We start from the raw sequence: 13,551 nt of genomic DNA, 5'->3' as shown, positions 1-13,551 counted from the left end.
CCCAATTTGTCCCCTGACTCCGTGCCAGGGGGAATCCCTGTGCATAGAGCCAGGAGTAACCTTTAAGCACTGTCAGGTGAAACCCATAAGAAAAAAATTTAAAAAAAATAATAGTGCATGAGGCTTCAGGTGAAGAGCCAGAAAGAGAACGGTGTGTGCGGGAAAGCAGCAAAGGCCAGGGACACCCGCCAGGAAAATGTTCACCAAATTGAAAGGCTCCTGAGGGGTGGAAATTGTCAGGACTGGAGGGTATGCCCCACTGAGGGCTGGGGACAGGTGGACGTGTTCATCTTCTCTCTGAGAAGTGCTTATAGAACTGGTCCTTGGCAGCTCCTGGGGAAAGCCGAAGCCGCCTCCGCTGGGGCCTCTCGAGACTGAGGAAGGATAAAGGGTCATCACAACCCAACCTGTCTGCCAGCACCCAGGAGGATCTGGGTCACCCATATGTGCGCAGTGAGTCAGGTAAGAGGCTCACTGGGTGAGAAGTCTGACTGGAGGGACAAGTGTGCCGGACCTCCATACCCTTACAGTGTAGGAAGGGGCCCAGAGTTAGGAGAGAACCAGTACTCACAGCTGTGGTCATTAGCCAGTCACCCAAGGGTACTGTGAAACACCTGACATCAATGGCCTGTCCAGTTAGGACACTTCTCAGTCCCTCTAGAGCAGGGCACAGAATAGGCAGTGGGGAGCCACCAGAAAACTGACTACATCCCCTTTCTCTATGGCACGATTTCAGGTCTCCAGACTTACTTGGGCTCTGACTCACATGAATCCCTGGGTCTCTGCCCTCCCTGGTCGTGGTGGGGACCTTGGGTCTCTCAGCTCTCTGCTGGGGGGAATCTGGGTCTCTTAAGTAACCTTTGGAGTCAGAGAGATGGTACAGTGAATAAAACACTTGCATACTGCTGACCTGGGTTCAATGCCTGGCCCCCTACATAGGCTCCCCTAAGCCCCACCAGTAATGATCCCTAAACATAGTGCCAGAAGTCAGCCCTGAACATTGCCAGGTGTGACCCCAATACAAAACAACAAAAAAAGAGACCATTGATGAAATTATCAACTTTCTGTTGGACCCCCATTTGAGGACCCAATGAACCCCAGTTGGGAGGCATACTGTTATATCATCCCCTCCTGCTGCCTTGCTCACCCCCTACCCCATCTAGGTTCTTTATCAAGCAGCAGTTGGGGCTCCAGGGCCCCATCTCTCTCCACTCTCACTAGCCGGGGACAAAGATGTACATACAGACACACACTCCTACATGGACTTTCCTAAGATCACAGTGCAGGGGTAGGGCTGACTGGAGCCCTAGACCCACCATGCTGGAGCAAAGAGCTTGTTGTACCATCCTCTTCCCCAGTCACCCAAGGGTATTGTGAAATGCCTGACATCAATGGTCTGTCCAGTTAGGACACTTCTCAGTCCCTCTAGAGCAGGGCACAGAATAGGCAGTGTGGAGCCGCCAGAAAACTGACTACATCCCCTTTCTCTATGGCACGATTTCAGGTCTCCAGACTTACTTGGGCTCTGATTAGTCTGATTTAGTCACTTTGACTAAAACCATGCTTTGTGGGCACAGGGCAGAGGATGGGGCAGATCTGGGCTTGATTTATCTGTTGGGCATATTGATGAGACGATAATCACAAAAGCAATGAAAGATCTACAAGTGCCTGCCACCCACATTGTCAGGCTGGGGTCCTCATGACGCATGACCCTCTTCCGTGTCCCTCCAGACTTCCCCCCAGTGTTCCACATCAAACTCAAGGACCAGGTGCTGCTGGAGGGAGAGGCCGCCACCCTGCTCTGCCTGCCAGCAGCCTGCCCCGCACCCCACATCTCCTGGACTAAAGGTAAGATGGTCCCAGAGGGGCGGAGAGGGCAGCTCAGGTGCCCAGGACTGCCTTTCTCAGCAGCCCTTCTCATCTCCCCTGACCCCAGACAAGCAGAGCCTTCGCTCCGAGCCCTCAGTGGTCATCGTGGCCTGCAAGGATGGCCGGCAACTTCTCAGCATCCCCCGGGCCAACAAGCGGCATGCGGGACTGTACGAGTGTTCGGCCAGCAATGTGCTGGGCAGCATCACCAGCTCCTGCACCGTGGCTGTGGCCCGTGAGCATGGGGTGGTACCTGGTATGGGAAAAGGGAGCCAGCAAGCAAAGCTAAGTGGTCTCACTGGGGCTCCCCGTCTCTCACCAGGTATCCCCGGAAAGCTAACTCCTCCAGAGGTGCCCCAGACCTACCAGGACACGGCACTGGTGCTGTGGAAGCCGGGGGACGGCCGGGCCCCCTGCACCTACACTCTGGAACGGCGGGTGGAGGGTGAGGCCCTGGGCAGTCCTAGAGGTTGGGAGAGGCCCCGGGGTGCTCTCCTAAATGCTCCCCGAACCCTTGAAAGCTGGACACACCCTTCTGTGGCCTCAGCCCTGCTCTCTACCCCCTGAAGGTGAATCTGCCTGGCATCCTGTGAGCTCAGGCATCCTGGATTGCTACTACAATGTCACCCACCTGCCCATCGGGGTGCCTGTGAGGTTCCGCGTGGCCTGTGCCAACCGCGCCGGGCAGGGGCCCTTTAGCAATCCTTCTGAGAAGGTCCTCATCAGGGCATTGCCAGGTCAGTGGTCAGCGGTGAAGGGGGCCATCATTGTCCTTCTCCCCCTCAGAATACCCTGGTGGGGTTCCCAGAGCTCCCTTCACTGACTTTCTCTGTCTCCCCCCAGATTCCTCGGCTCCGCCCTCTGCCCCTCGAGATGTCCCTGTTACCTCAGGGCCGGCCAGGGCCCCGCCTCCTGCCTCACCTACCTCTACCTCACTGGCTCCGCCCCTTGCCCCCAGCCCAGCTCCAACAGGGGCTCCTAGCCCCTCTCCCCAGGCCTTGTCCTCATTCAAGGCTGCGGGTCCTCCCCCTGCTACGCCCCCACGAAAGCACAGGGGCCTGCAGGCGGCCCGGCCTGTAGAGCCCACCAGCCCCAGTGCCCAAGTCACACCAAGTGAGCTGGGGTCTTCCCTCCCTGATGTGGGGACCCCCATCCCAGCCTCTAGTCCTCAAGGAGTGAACCCAACGCCCCCATCCAAGCCCTTGTGTCTGGTGACATCATTTGTTTCTGAACCCCCAGCCCCTGAGCCCCCACCTACCAAGATCGCCACTCGGAGCCTCAGCCCAGCCACAGAGGCAGGGGAACCCCGGGGGGGCTCACCCCGTAGTTCTCCGGGGCCCGAGGGCACCACTCTTCGGCAGGGTCCCCCCCAGAAGCCCTACACCTTCCTGGAGGAGAAAGCCCGGTGAGCAGGATTGGGGTCAGTGGGGGACTGGGGTGGAGGGGCACCAGGAAACTGCATCCCAGATTCTGAATATGACAAGCTCTGGGAACTCATTTCACAACCACCACGAGAAAGGGGAACTGAGGCCAGAGCGATAGCACAGCAGGAAGGGCATTTGCCTAGCACACAGTAGACCTGGGTTCAATTGCCATCATCCCAGATGATCTCCCAAGCCCCACCAAGATGACTCCTGAGCTTAGGGCCAAGAGTAAACCCTGAGTATTGCCAGGTATGGCCCAAAAACTGAAAGGGAGCTATTTTAGCACCCCCATTTCCCCAATGAGATTAAGGAGCTTCCAAGATTCACCCCGGAGGCAAGAAAGTTCATCAGGTGAGGTGCCAACCTTGCATACAAATGACCTGGTTTCCAACCCCAGCACCACATGGGGTACCCTGAGCCCTACCAGGAATGACCCCTAAGCATGAGCCAGGAGTAAGTCCTGAGCACTGCTTGCTATATATGCTCCAAAACAAAAGAGGTTTGATTCAGGCAGTTGTAGAGCTGAGGTTCCATGATTGAGCCCCACATTGGGAATCACAGCATTCTTACCTGCCAAAGACTTCTGGACCCCCCTGTTTCCACCATGAGGACTGGTCCTTGCCTCTCTAAACCTGGGGGGTGGTGGTTTCTCTTTATCACACAGGGGCCGCTTTGGTGTGGTGCGGACATGCCGGGGAAAACGCCACAGGGCGGACTTTTGTGGCCAAGATTGTGCATATGCAGCTGAGGGCAAGCGGCGGGTCCTACAAGAGTATGAGGTGCTGCGAGCACTGCACCACGAGCGGCTCATGTCCCTGCATGAGGCCTACATCACCCCCCGCTACCTTGTGCTCATCGCTGAGAGCTGTGGCAACCGGGAGCTCTTATGTGGGCTCAGTGACAGGTATTGGAGAGAGGTGGGCTACAGGACGAAAGGAGCAGAAACACCCTGGGCTGGGGCCAGCTGGTGACTCCCAGATGGTCACTGGCAAACGCCTCTGTCCCCCCTAGGTTTCGATATTCTGAGGATGATGTGGCCACATACGTGGTACAAGCTGTTGCAAGGCCTGGACTATCTACATGGCCACCATGTGCTGCACCCTGGACATCAAGCCTGACAACCTGCTACTGGCTCCTGAAAATGCCCTGAGATTGTGGACTTTGGAAGTGCTCAGCCCTACAACCCCAAGCCCTGCAGCCCCCTTGGCCACCGCACCGGCACACTGGAGATTCATGGGTGAGAACCGGGCAGGCAGGGGGCCGGGAAACCTTCCCAGAGAGGTGGCAGCCAGGGCTCAACCTGCTTCACCCACAAAACTGCCTTTTCTCACTTATTTTGTGCCATACCTGAGGATGCTTAGGGCTTACTCCTGGCTGTGAGCTCAGGGATCCCTCCTGGCCCAGCACAAGGAACCATCTGAGATACTGGGGATCCAACCTGGGTTGACCATGTGTGAGACAAATGCCTTATCTACTGTGCTCTCACTCTGACTCAAAGACACCCCCCCTTTTTTTTTTTTCTTGCTTTTTTGGACCACACTCAGCAATGCTACTCATGGCTCTACACTCAGAAATCACTCCTGGCAGTGCTTGGGGGAGCAGACAGGGTGACCAGAAATTTGAATCCAGTTGGCCATATGCAAGGCCAATGCTTAATTGACTGTACTATCACTCCAGCTCCAAAGCTGCCATTTGTGGGGGGAGGACCACAAGGTAACAAGGATCAAACTCACCTTCCCCCTACAAAACCTGAGTTCTAGCCCTTTGAGCCATCTTTCTGGTCTCTTTCACCAAGCTGCTATAAAGCAACTGCTGATTGTTGATATGAATAAGCTAAATTCTTTCTGAAGATATTCTCAAGCATCATGTCACCCCCCCTTTTACAGATGAGAAAACAGAGGCATTTTGAGGTTAAGTATGTGTCTAATTTCAGACAGTTATAAATGGTAGGGCTGGATGTGATAACACAGGGAAGACAGGAAAATCAATCATTAACTTCTTGAAGGAAAGCCAGGCACCATCAGAGACCTACTAAATACTTCCTGTGCATTCTGCCCTACCCCCACCCCCATTTACTCTACAAACCGCATTACCCACTGGCCAATAGATTGTCCCATCTCCATTGCCTGAAGGGGCAGACCTGCACTTAGAGATAGACTGACTCAGAGCTCTGGTTTTCATCCCCACTCTTTGCCCTAGGCCTGCCACCTGAGAGCTGATCTGAGCAAACTAGTGAATTTGGTTTGCAGCTTCTCTGCAGTTATGAGTCCTCCAGCCTAGGCCCTACTTCTCTCACTCTGACCTGCCTCCCTGACATTCAGTCTGGTAACCTGGACAGGACCCTGATCCAAGTGCGAGGTGCACTCTTTCTCTCTCTGATCCAACCCTGCCACAGAGAAACCCTTCAGCTTGTCCTCTTGTCTCCTGCAGCTCCTGAGATGGTGAAGGGAGACCCAATCGGCTCTGCCACAGACATTTGGGGTGTGGGCGTGCTCACTTACATCATGTGAGTGCCCCCCAGCCCACTTCTGCTCCCAAATCTCGCCCCCACATCAATGCCCCTAATTCTTCAGGTACCAATGAACTGGAACTGTCTCCCCTGCCCAGGTTGAGTGGACGTTCCCCCTTCTATGAGCCAGATCCCCAGGAAACAGAGGCTCGGATCGTGGGGGGCCGTTTTGATGCCTTCCAGCTCTACCCCAATACCTCCCAAAGCGCCACCCTGTTCTTGAGAAAGGCCCTCTCAGTACATCCCTGGTGAGTACACCCGAAACGCACAAATGCCCCTGAAGGCACAGATACACCATTCCCAGCCCCAACCAGACCTGATGTCCTTCCCCTCGGTTGCTCTATTTCTCCTGGCCTGCAGGTGGCGCTTGGCAGCAGCAACCCCACTAGTGTTTGTACTGCTACTACTCTCTATCTTGTACCTCGGGTAGTTCCTTTACTACCACTTCTATTCTTGGCGGGGGTGGGAGGGGCATACCCGGCAGCTCTCAAGGGTTACCCCTAGTTTTGCACTCAGAAATCATTCCTGACAGGCTCGGGGGACCATATGGGATGCCAGGGATTGAACCCATGTTGGTCCCAAGTTAGCCACGTGCAAGGCAATGCCCTACCTGTTGTGCTATCGCTCCTCCCTCCCTTTTATTTAACATTTTGTTGAAACCATTGTGATTTACAAAGTTCTTCATAGTTGGGTTTCAGACCATACTATGTTTCAGGGCCTATCCCATCACCAGCTAGACCTCCCTCCACCAATGTTCTCAGAGTGCATTCCATGCCACCATCTCCTGAGCCCCAGCCTACTAACATAATAGGCCCATTTTAAGTTTGAATTGTTAAAGTTTGTCTCATAATGTCATTGTTGTTGGTTCTGGCTTCGATATTTAGCTCTGCCCTTTCTTAACACTACCAATGCACCCGAGACCTCTTGGCCCTTGTTCCTCATCCTTTCATATTTGTGTTTCTCCTCCTCCACTCAATTTCTTTCCCTCTTGCTATATTCTGGAGCCAAGACATTTCTAATTCTTTCACTGCTTTTACTGTTACTGCTATTGTGTTCCTTCTCATTCTTTGGCCATTACTATTCTTTTATTCCTTCTCCTCTTATCACTACTAGTCTTAATATCATTATTGTTATTACTCAATTCCCTTACTATGCTACTAAAATTACTATTGCTGTTACTAATGTTCATGCTATTGCTACTACTGTTACTATTCCATATCCTCACTACTATTATTACTACATGTTCTTACTGTAGCTTCTTCTATTCCTATCACTTTATGGTTGTACTTCCCATTTTGAAACTTGAAACAATGAGGGTTTCTTTACTTTTGTAATTGCTATTATTTCTCTATGCTCTCTTGGATGCTGTTTCTACTATTATTGCTATGAATTCTCTTGTGCTATCATTACTATTACTTTACATTTTTTTTACTATTGTTTCAATTATTCTCTTTGTTAATGGCTTTACAAGCCCATGCTTGAGATATTTGGATTTCTCTATTACTCTACTACTAGTAGTACTAGTATACTATACTATATAGTATATATACTATACTATACTATACTAGTAGTACTACTAGTATTGCTAGTACTCTTACTGTTACTACTGTGACTATCCATCCTTACTATTGCCCCTACTATTCCTCTGCCTTCCTCGTTGTACTGCCCATGCTTGAAGCCTGGGACAGCCTTAGGAAACAGGCAGGATCACTGTTCTCACTGGAGATTGGGAAACTGAGCCTCCAGTTTGCCTGGGAGAATCAGATTGTGGGTGGGATAGGTGGGTGCTGGCTATGCCTCACTGTCCCTGGCCCCTGGCAGGAGCCGGCCCTCGCTGCAGGACTGTCTGGCCCACCCGTGGCTGCAGGACGCCTACCTGATGAAGCTGCGCCGCCAGACACTCACCTTCACCACCAACCGGCTCAAAGAGTTCCTGAGTGAGCAGCGCCGCCGTCGTACGGAGGCTGCCACCCGCCACAAGGTCCTGCTACGCTCTTACCCAGGCAACCCCTAGTGGCTCGGACCCCAGCCAGCCTCGGGCTTCAACTCGGGGCTCCATTCCAGGGCCCATGCTGAGCCAGGAGGCCCCAGGGCCTTCAGACACCACCAGCAGCAACATCCGGCAGGGGCTCTTACCTCATGGACCTGTGGGCACAGAGGCCCCAGGCTCCGGCCCAGTCCATCGGGCCAGAGCCAGACCAGGGCCCCGTCGGACAGGCTGGACTGTGGTGGAGCAGGAGGAAGGGCGAGAAGGGCGGGGGAAGCAAGAAGCTGAGGGTTAGGGAGGGGGACTCTAATGAGGTCCTGTGGGTAAGGGGAGACTGTATCTGGGGGGCACCCACTAAGAAGGTGCCTGGGGCTGAAGGGGCAAAGAAGGAAGGAGCTCAGGGCCATGGGCTGGCCAGAAGGATTGAGAGGGACTAAGAGACAGGGACAGGATGTGGGACAGTGGCAGGAAGCCAGAGATGGGACTGAGAGTGGTGAGCAGAGAGGGAAGAGGATTCAGAGGAGATGCAGGAAAGGGGGTGACTAGAGGCAAGAGGAGGAAGGGGAGGACCAGGCACCACACCTGCCCTCTGGGGCACTCAGTGCTGGCCCAAGGGTGTTCCCACCATCCCTCTGTGGCCTTCCTCCTTCTCCCCATTCGTATTTATTTATTTATTGACTTTTGTGAAGTTTTCCTTTCACCTAGTTCCTATTGCCCATGTTGTCCTGACACCCACCACCCCACCACCCAGCTGTCCATGCAGCTGTCTGTCTGTCTGTCTGTTATAAGGGAAATAAAAATGGCTAGTAGCAGGACCTGTGTGTGGTATATGGGGGAGACATGGGGTGCTGAGCTTCTCTGTGCCAGAAAGTACCATTGGATCCTCCCTGCCCAGCTCTGGTGTCTACTCTACTCCTAGAGGATGGAAACACTTTGCTCTAGACTTCTCCCCCGGAAGTTTCTGAAATCCTAGAAAAGCCACTAGACCCCTTCCAGCGCTCTCAATATACCCCCCCCATGTCCCATAGCCCCAATTGACAATGCTGGATTCTGAAATGCACCAGCCCACACTCTGCTCCTAGGCTGATGACTACCTTTGTTCTTAGTGGGGGTCAGGCTAGCTCCTAGTAACCCCTGGAACAAGAAGATGTTCATCATATTTGGTGAGAGTAGCTAGTGTGATGAGCTGCAAAGAAACTATTCAACCCCAGCTGGGTGTCAGGGCATGATCATTAGGGAACCAGTAGCACAAAGTGACATGTAATGGGGGACACCAACAGGAATTTTCTTAAGGTTCTGGGACATATCAAACTCGAAGTAGACCCTGTGTCATACGCCAAGGCAGGGCTGCCCTGTCCTGAGGTGGGGGGAAGGAGTGAGAGGACAGTTCTCCCAACATTCAAATGAACTAGACTGCTTCTTCTCTTCCCCATGTAGAAAATGGTTCTTGGCAAGGAAATAAAACTGCCTCCCTCCCCACCACCGCCCATGATCAGAGAGCTGGCTCGAGTGTGCAGATTGAGATTGAGGTTGAGGGCACCTTGGCTTAAGTCCAAACAAGCCTTTGCCCAGCCCTACCCAGCCTCTCTGGCTTCCCAGGCCCCCCCAGGGAAGAGGCAAACCCCATCATCATAAAATAACAGAATGTTAAAGCCAGCTGGAAGGGACCCGAGAGCTGCTTTGCCCACCTGTCATTACAGCGATGAAGATCTACTGTTTGCCTGGGAAGGTCTCTAATCCCCTCCACACTGCAAGTGTTTTCATATAAAAATGAGGTGCCTGAACACATATCTTGAAAAGTGGCAAAAATTTCTCTGCACCCCACCTCCTGCCCTGATCTTGAGCTCCCTTCCCATCTCCATTGGAAATGGCATGTGAACTGCCTGTTCCAAACCCGGAGGAGCAGAGGTAATTTATGTCAGCAGAGCCGTGTCAAAATTACTCTGCTCTGAGGAGGCAGCACTCCACCCCTGAACAGCAGTGACAGAGCAGTGCTCCAGCTGGTCCCTTGGCCTCTCCAGCGAATGGAGTCCTGGCAAGTCTCAGAGGGGTGAACAGAAACTTCATGGCAGGAGATCAGCTGCCCCTAAACTTCAGTTTATACCCCCAAAAGGACACAAGCCAGACCTAGAACTGGGGAGTAGTTATTCCTGATGATCTTTGGGAAGAAAGCAGCCCAGTTAGACTCTCGTGTTCACCAGAGAAGTAGAACTGGAGGAGCTGAAGGTCGATCAGCGTCAAAAATTTTTTGAGGGACTGAGAGATAGTTTGCCATACCTGGCAGCGCTCAGGGGTTACTCCCGGTTCTGTGCTCAGAAATCAATCCTGGAAGGCTCAAGGGACCATATAGGATGCCCCTATAGGATAGAACCCCGGTCAGCCACACTGTGATATCATTCTGGCTCCAGAATGGAGAAATAGTCCAATGGGTAGGGCTCTTGCTTTTTATGCAGAGCTCTATCCATGGTATCCCATACGATTTCTACAGCTCGCTCAGAGTGATTCCAGGACGTAGAGCCAGGAGTAACCCCTGAGAATAGCCCGGTGTTGTCTGAAAATAAAAACAAATAAAAACCCATTTCCGGGCTGGAGAGATAGCATGGAGGTGAGGTGTTTGCCTTTCATGCAGGAGGTCATCGGTTCGAATCCCGGCGTCCCATATGGTCCCCTGTGCCTGCCAGGAGCGATTTCTGAGCCTGGAGCCAGGAATAACCCCTGAGCACTGCTGGGTGTGACCCAAAAACCACAAAAAAAAAAACAACAAAAAAAACAAAAACAAAAACAAAAACCCATTTCCATCCCCTCTAGGTTTCTTTCAGTTGACCGCCAGGGGGCAGTGTATTAAAATAACAGCTTTAGACTATTCGGGGGGCAATGGTGGAGGGGTAGGGACAAAGGAGTAGCTGTTTCCTTATTGATCCTGAGAGCCCATTTAGCTCCCTCCTGATTAGTGGGCCTGCTGCTACTCTGGCTACATTCTGGTAACCTTCCTGCAAATGCTCAGACCCCTTCTGTGAGTGTTTGGTGGACCTGTTATCTGACTCACCAGCTATTCTTGCACCAATGTGTGGTGTACCCCAACATTTCTTGGTTTCTACACACACACACACATACATGACCCAACTGCTGAGCCAACATTCCAGGCTTACTCCATCTAAATAAGGAGCCTACTTGGGTCAGGGGGCAAAGGCTGAAGTGGTGGGAGTGAGGAAACTGGGAAGGCAACCATGTAAAGCCAGATGAGGAAGAAGTTCTGCATAAAAAACAGGGTTCAGGGACCGGAGCGATAGCACAGTGGGTAGGGCGTTTGCCTTGCAAGCGGCCTGCCCGGGAAGAACCTGAGATCAATCCCTGGCACCCCATATGGTCCTCTGAGCCTGTCAAGAGCGATTTCTGAGCGTAAAGCCTGGAGTTATACCTGAGCACCACTGGGTGTAGCCCAACACCCCCCTCCCAAAAAAAAGTTCAAGGCCAAAGCAATTGTAAGTGGGGGTACTCCTTGCAGGAGGTCAACCTTGGTTCAATTCCCAACATCCTATATGCCCCCCACCCCCCATCATCAAGAGTGATTTTTGGGGCGGAGAGATAAAATGGAGCTAAGGTGTTTGCCTTGCATACAGAAGGAAGGTGGTTCGAATCCCGGCATCCCATATGATCCCCCGAATCTGCCAGGAGCGATTTCTGAGTGTAGCACCAGGAGTAATCCCTGAGCACTGCCAGGTGTGACCCAAACCCCCCCCAAAATTCTAAAAACAAAAAAGTGATTTCTGAGCACAGAGTCAGGAGTAAGTACTGAGCACTGCTGGGTACAGTCCCCCAAACAAATAATAATAATAATAATAATAATAATAATAATAATAATAATAATAATAATGTGGAGGAAGCTTCATGCTCCAAGACCAGAACATTGGAGAGACGCGGGTTTCGAAGCAAATGCTGACTCAGAAAATAATTCACAAACAGTGAAGAGGGTAAAAGAGGTTCAGGAATCACAACACGCAAGCCTTCCACTAGGAAAAAGCAGATGGTTCGATGGAGAAAAACCAGAAAACGCAAAAGCGCGTTCTGAGACCCAGGATCTTTATTAGAAAGCGCCAGATCACACCTCGGGGTGAAGAATAGAGAGGGACCTGGTTATTCCAACATAATAATAATGTTTTAAAAAACAGTGTTCATGGGGCTGGAGAGATAGCATGGAGGTAAGGCATTTGCCTTGCATGCAGAAGGTCAGTGGTTCAAATCCCGGCATCCCATATGGTCCCCAGAGCCTGCCAGGAGCGATTTCTGAGCATAGAGCCAGGATTAACCCCTGAGTGCCTCTGGGTGAGGCCGAAAAAAAAATAATAACAACAACAACAAATACAGGGTTCATGGGGCCAGAGAGATAGCATGGAGGTAAGGCATTTACCTTGCGTGCAAAAGGACGGTGGTTTGAATCCTGGCATCCCATATGGTTCCCGCAGCCTGCCAGGGGCAATTTCTGAGTGTAGAGCCAGGTGTAACCCCTGAGCACTGCTGAGTATGACCCAAAAACAAACAAACAAACAAATAAACAAAAAACAGGGTTTAGGGCTGAGCACCTGCATGTACCCACACAGTGCCATCCGGATAAACTCCATGAAATCTGATAGAGGTCCTGAAGTTTATTTCCCAAATGTGAGTCTGCAACCCTAAACAGATCCTAGACAGCCTTACCCTGTCATATTCTGAATGGAGAAGAGGGAAGGCCAAAGATCTCAGTCTCTGTCAATGCAGATTTCCTTGGTTGTTTTCTGCTTCCCAGAGTTCCACAGAAACTGCTGCAAACATAAATAAATAAAATAACAAACAAACTATGGCTATTGGCCACCGCCAGGATGTACCCTGGACATCAATAACCACCCAGGTGGAGTGTGCAGTTATTCACTTCTAGATCTCTTACCTGGGCTACAGGTGAGGGAAAGCTCTTAGTGCTCTGAGGAAGTGGAATGCCAGAGCATAGGGTCAGGGAACACTAGGGTCTCTGGTCTAAGGGGACAGAGGTTACAGGGATAAGAGCGTGGCCAACACAAGTAGATCTGCCATGTAAGTAGCAGCAGGCCGTCATTCTTTTGTGCTCTTACCAATAGGGGGCTGGAGCAATAGCACTGACTGTAGCCATTTGCTTTGCACGTGACAGACCCGGGTTCGATTCCCTGCCTGCCAGGAATGATTCCTCCTGAGAGCCATCAGGTGTGGGCCCAACCCCCCTCAAAATAAACAAAGAAATAAACACCCAAATAAGGCTTTAGGAATCAAAGGTGCCAGCAGGGGGCAGCATGCCTGTAGCCAGTACTACTGGCACTACTGGAGCTTTGTCCTACGCCATGGGCCCTTTACTCAGTCTGAAGCTGAGTCCCAGAAGGAGCTGTGCAATAACGGGTTGCGCTGGGTACTGTTGGAAGGCAGTGGGGTCAAGCTGACCTGCTGACTCTCGGCTTTCCTGGACCATTTCATCTGCTGGAGCAAGTGGAGCAAGGACAGCCAAGTGACAGACAACGAGGTTCCTGACTGTCACTGCACCGTGGCCAGCGCACTGACCTGGGCTAGTACAGCATCAACATAACCAGCCCCTTCGGCCAGTGCTTCGACCTCATGGAAGGCCGGAGCGCCCGGGTAGTGCCAGGACACAGAACAGCACACCCCAGGATGGCACCCTCTGGGTGCAGTCGCAAGCATTTTACCACCAGGTCTGTGGCTCAGCCCCTGGTTGTGACCAGGAATCCCCTCCTACCCAAGTTGAG

At 52.1% G+C, this 13,551-nt stretch overlaps 1 protein-coding gene across 1 annotated transcript in view; it reads left to right on the top strand.

Annotated features, from left to right (window-relative positions):
* Nucleotides 1-8,604, top strand: part of SPEG (striated muscle enriched protein kinase) — a 61,106-nt gene extending 52,502 nt beyond the window's left edge. Inside the window, 16 exon segments of the mRNA XM_049768418.1 lie at nucleotides 331-462; nucleotides 1,732-1,848; nucleotides 1,937-2,104; nucleotides 2,192-2,314; nucleotides 2,439-2,606; nucleotides 2,713-3,233; nucleotides 3,235-3,274; nucleotides 3,958-4,026; nucleotides 4,029-4,197; nucleotides 4,305-4,347; nucleotides 4,349-4,393; nucleotides 4,395-4,440; nucleotides 4,443-4,527; nucleotides 5,722-5,799; nucleotides 5,901-6,050; nucleotides 7,624-8,604. Of these exon segments, the coding sequence (XP_049624375.1) occupies nucleotides 331-462; nucleotides 1,732-1,848; nucleotides 1,937-2,104; nucleotides 2,192-2,314; nucleotides 2,439-2,606; nucleotides 2,713-3,233; nucleotides 3,235-3,274; nucleotides 3,958-4,026; nucleotides 4,029-4,197; nucleotides 4,305-4,347; nucleotides 4,349-4,393; nucleotides 4,395-4,440; nucleotides 4,443-4,527; nucleotides 5,722-5,799; nucleotides 5,901-6,050; nucleotides 7,624-7,816 (2,147 nt within the window). The 3' untranslated portion in view covers nucleotides 7,817-8,604.
* The last annotated feature ends 4,947 nt before the right edge of the window (nucleotides 8,605-13,551 follow it).

The sequence above is a fragment of the Suncus etruscus genome, chromosome 2 (assembly GCF_024139225.1).
Source record: "Suncus etruscus isolate mSunEtr1 chromosome 2, mSunEtr1.pri.cur, whole genome shotgun sequence".
Classification (NCBI taxonomy): Eukaryota; Metazoa; Chordata; class Mammalia; order Eulipotyphla; family Soricidae; genus Suncus; species Suncus etruscus.
This window is presented reverse-complemented; position numbering and strand designations above follow the sequence as displayed.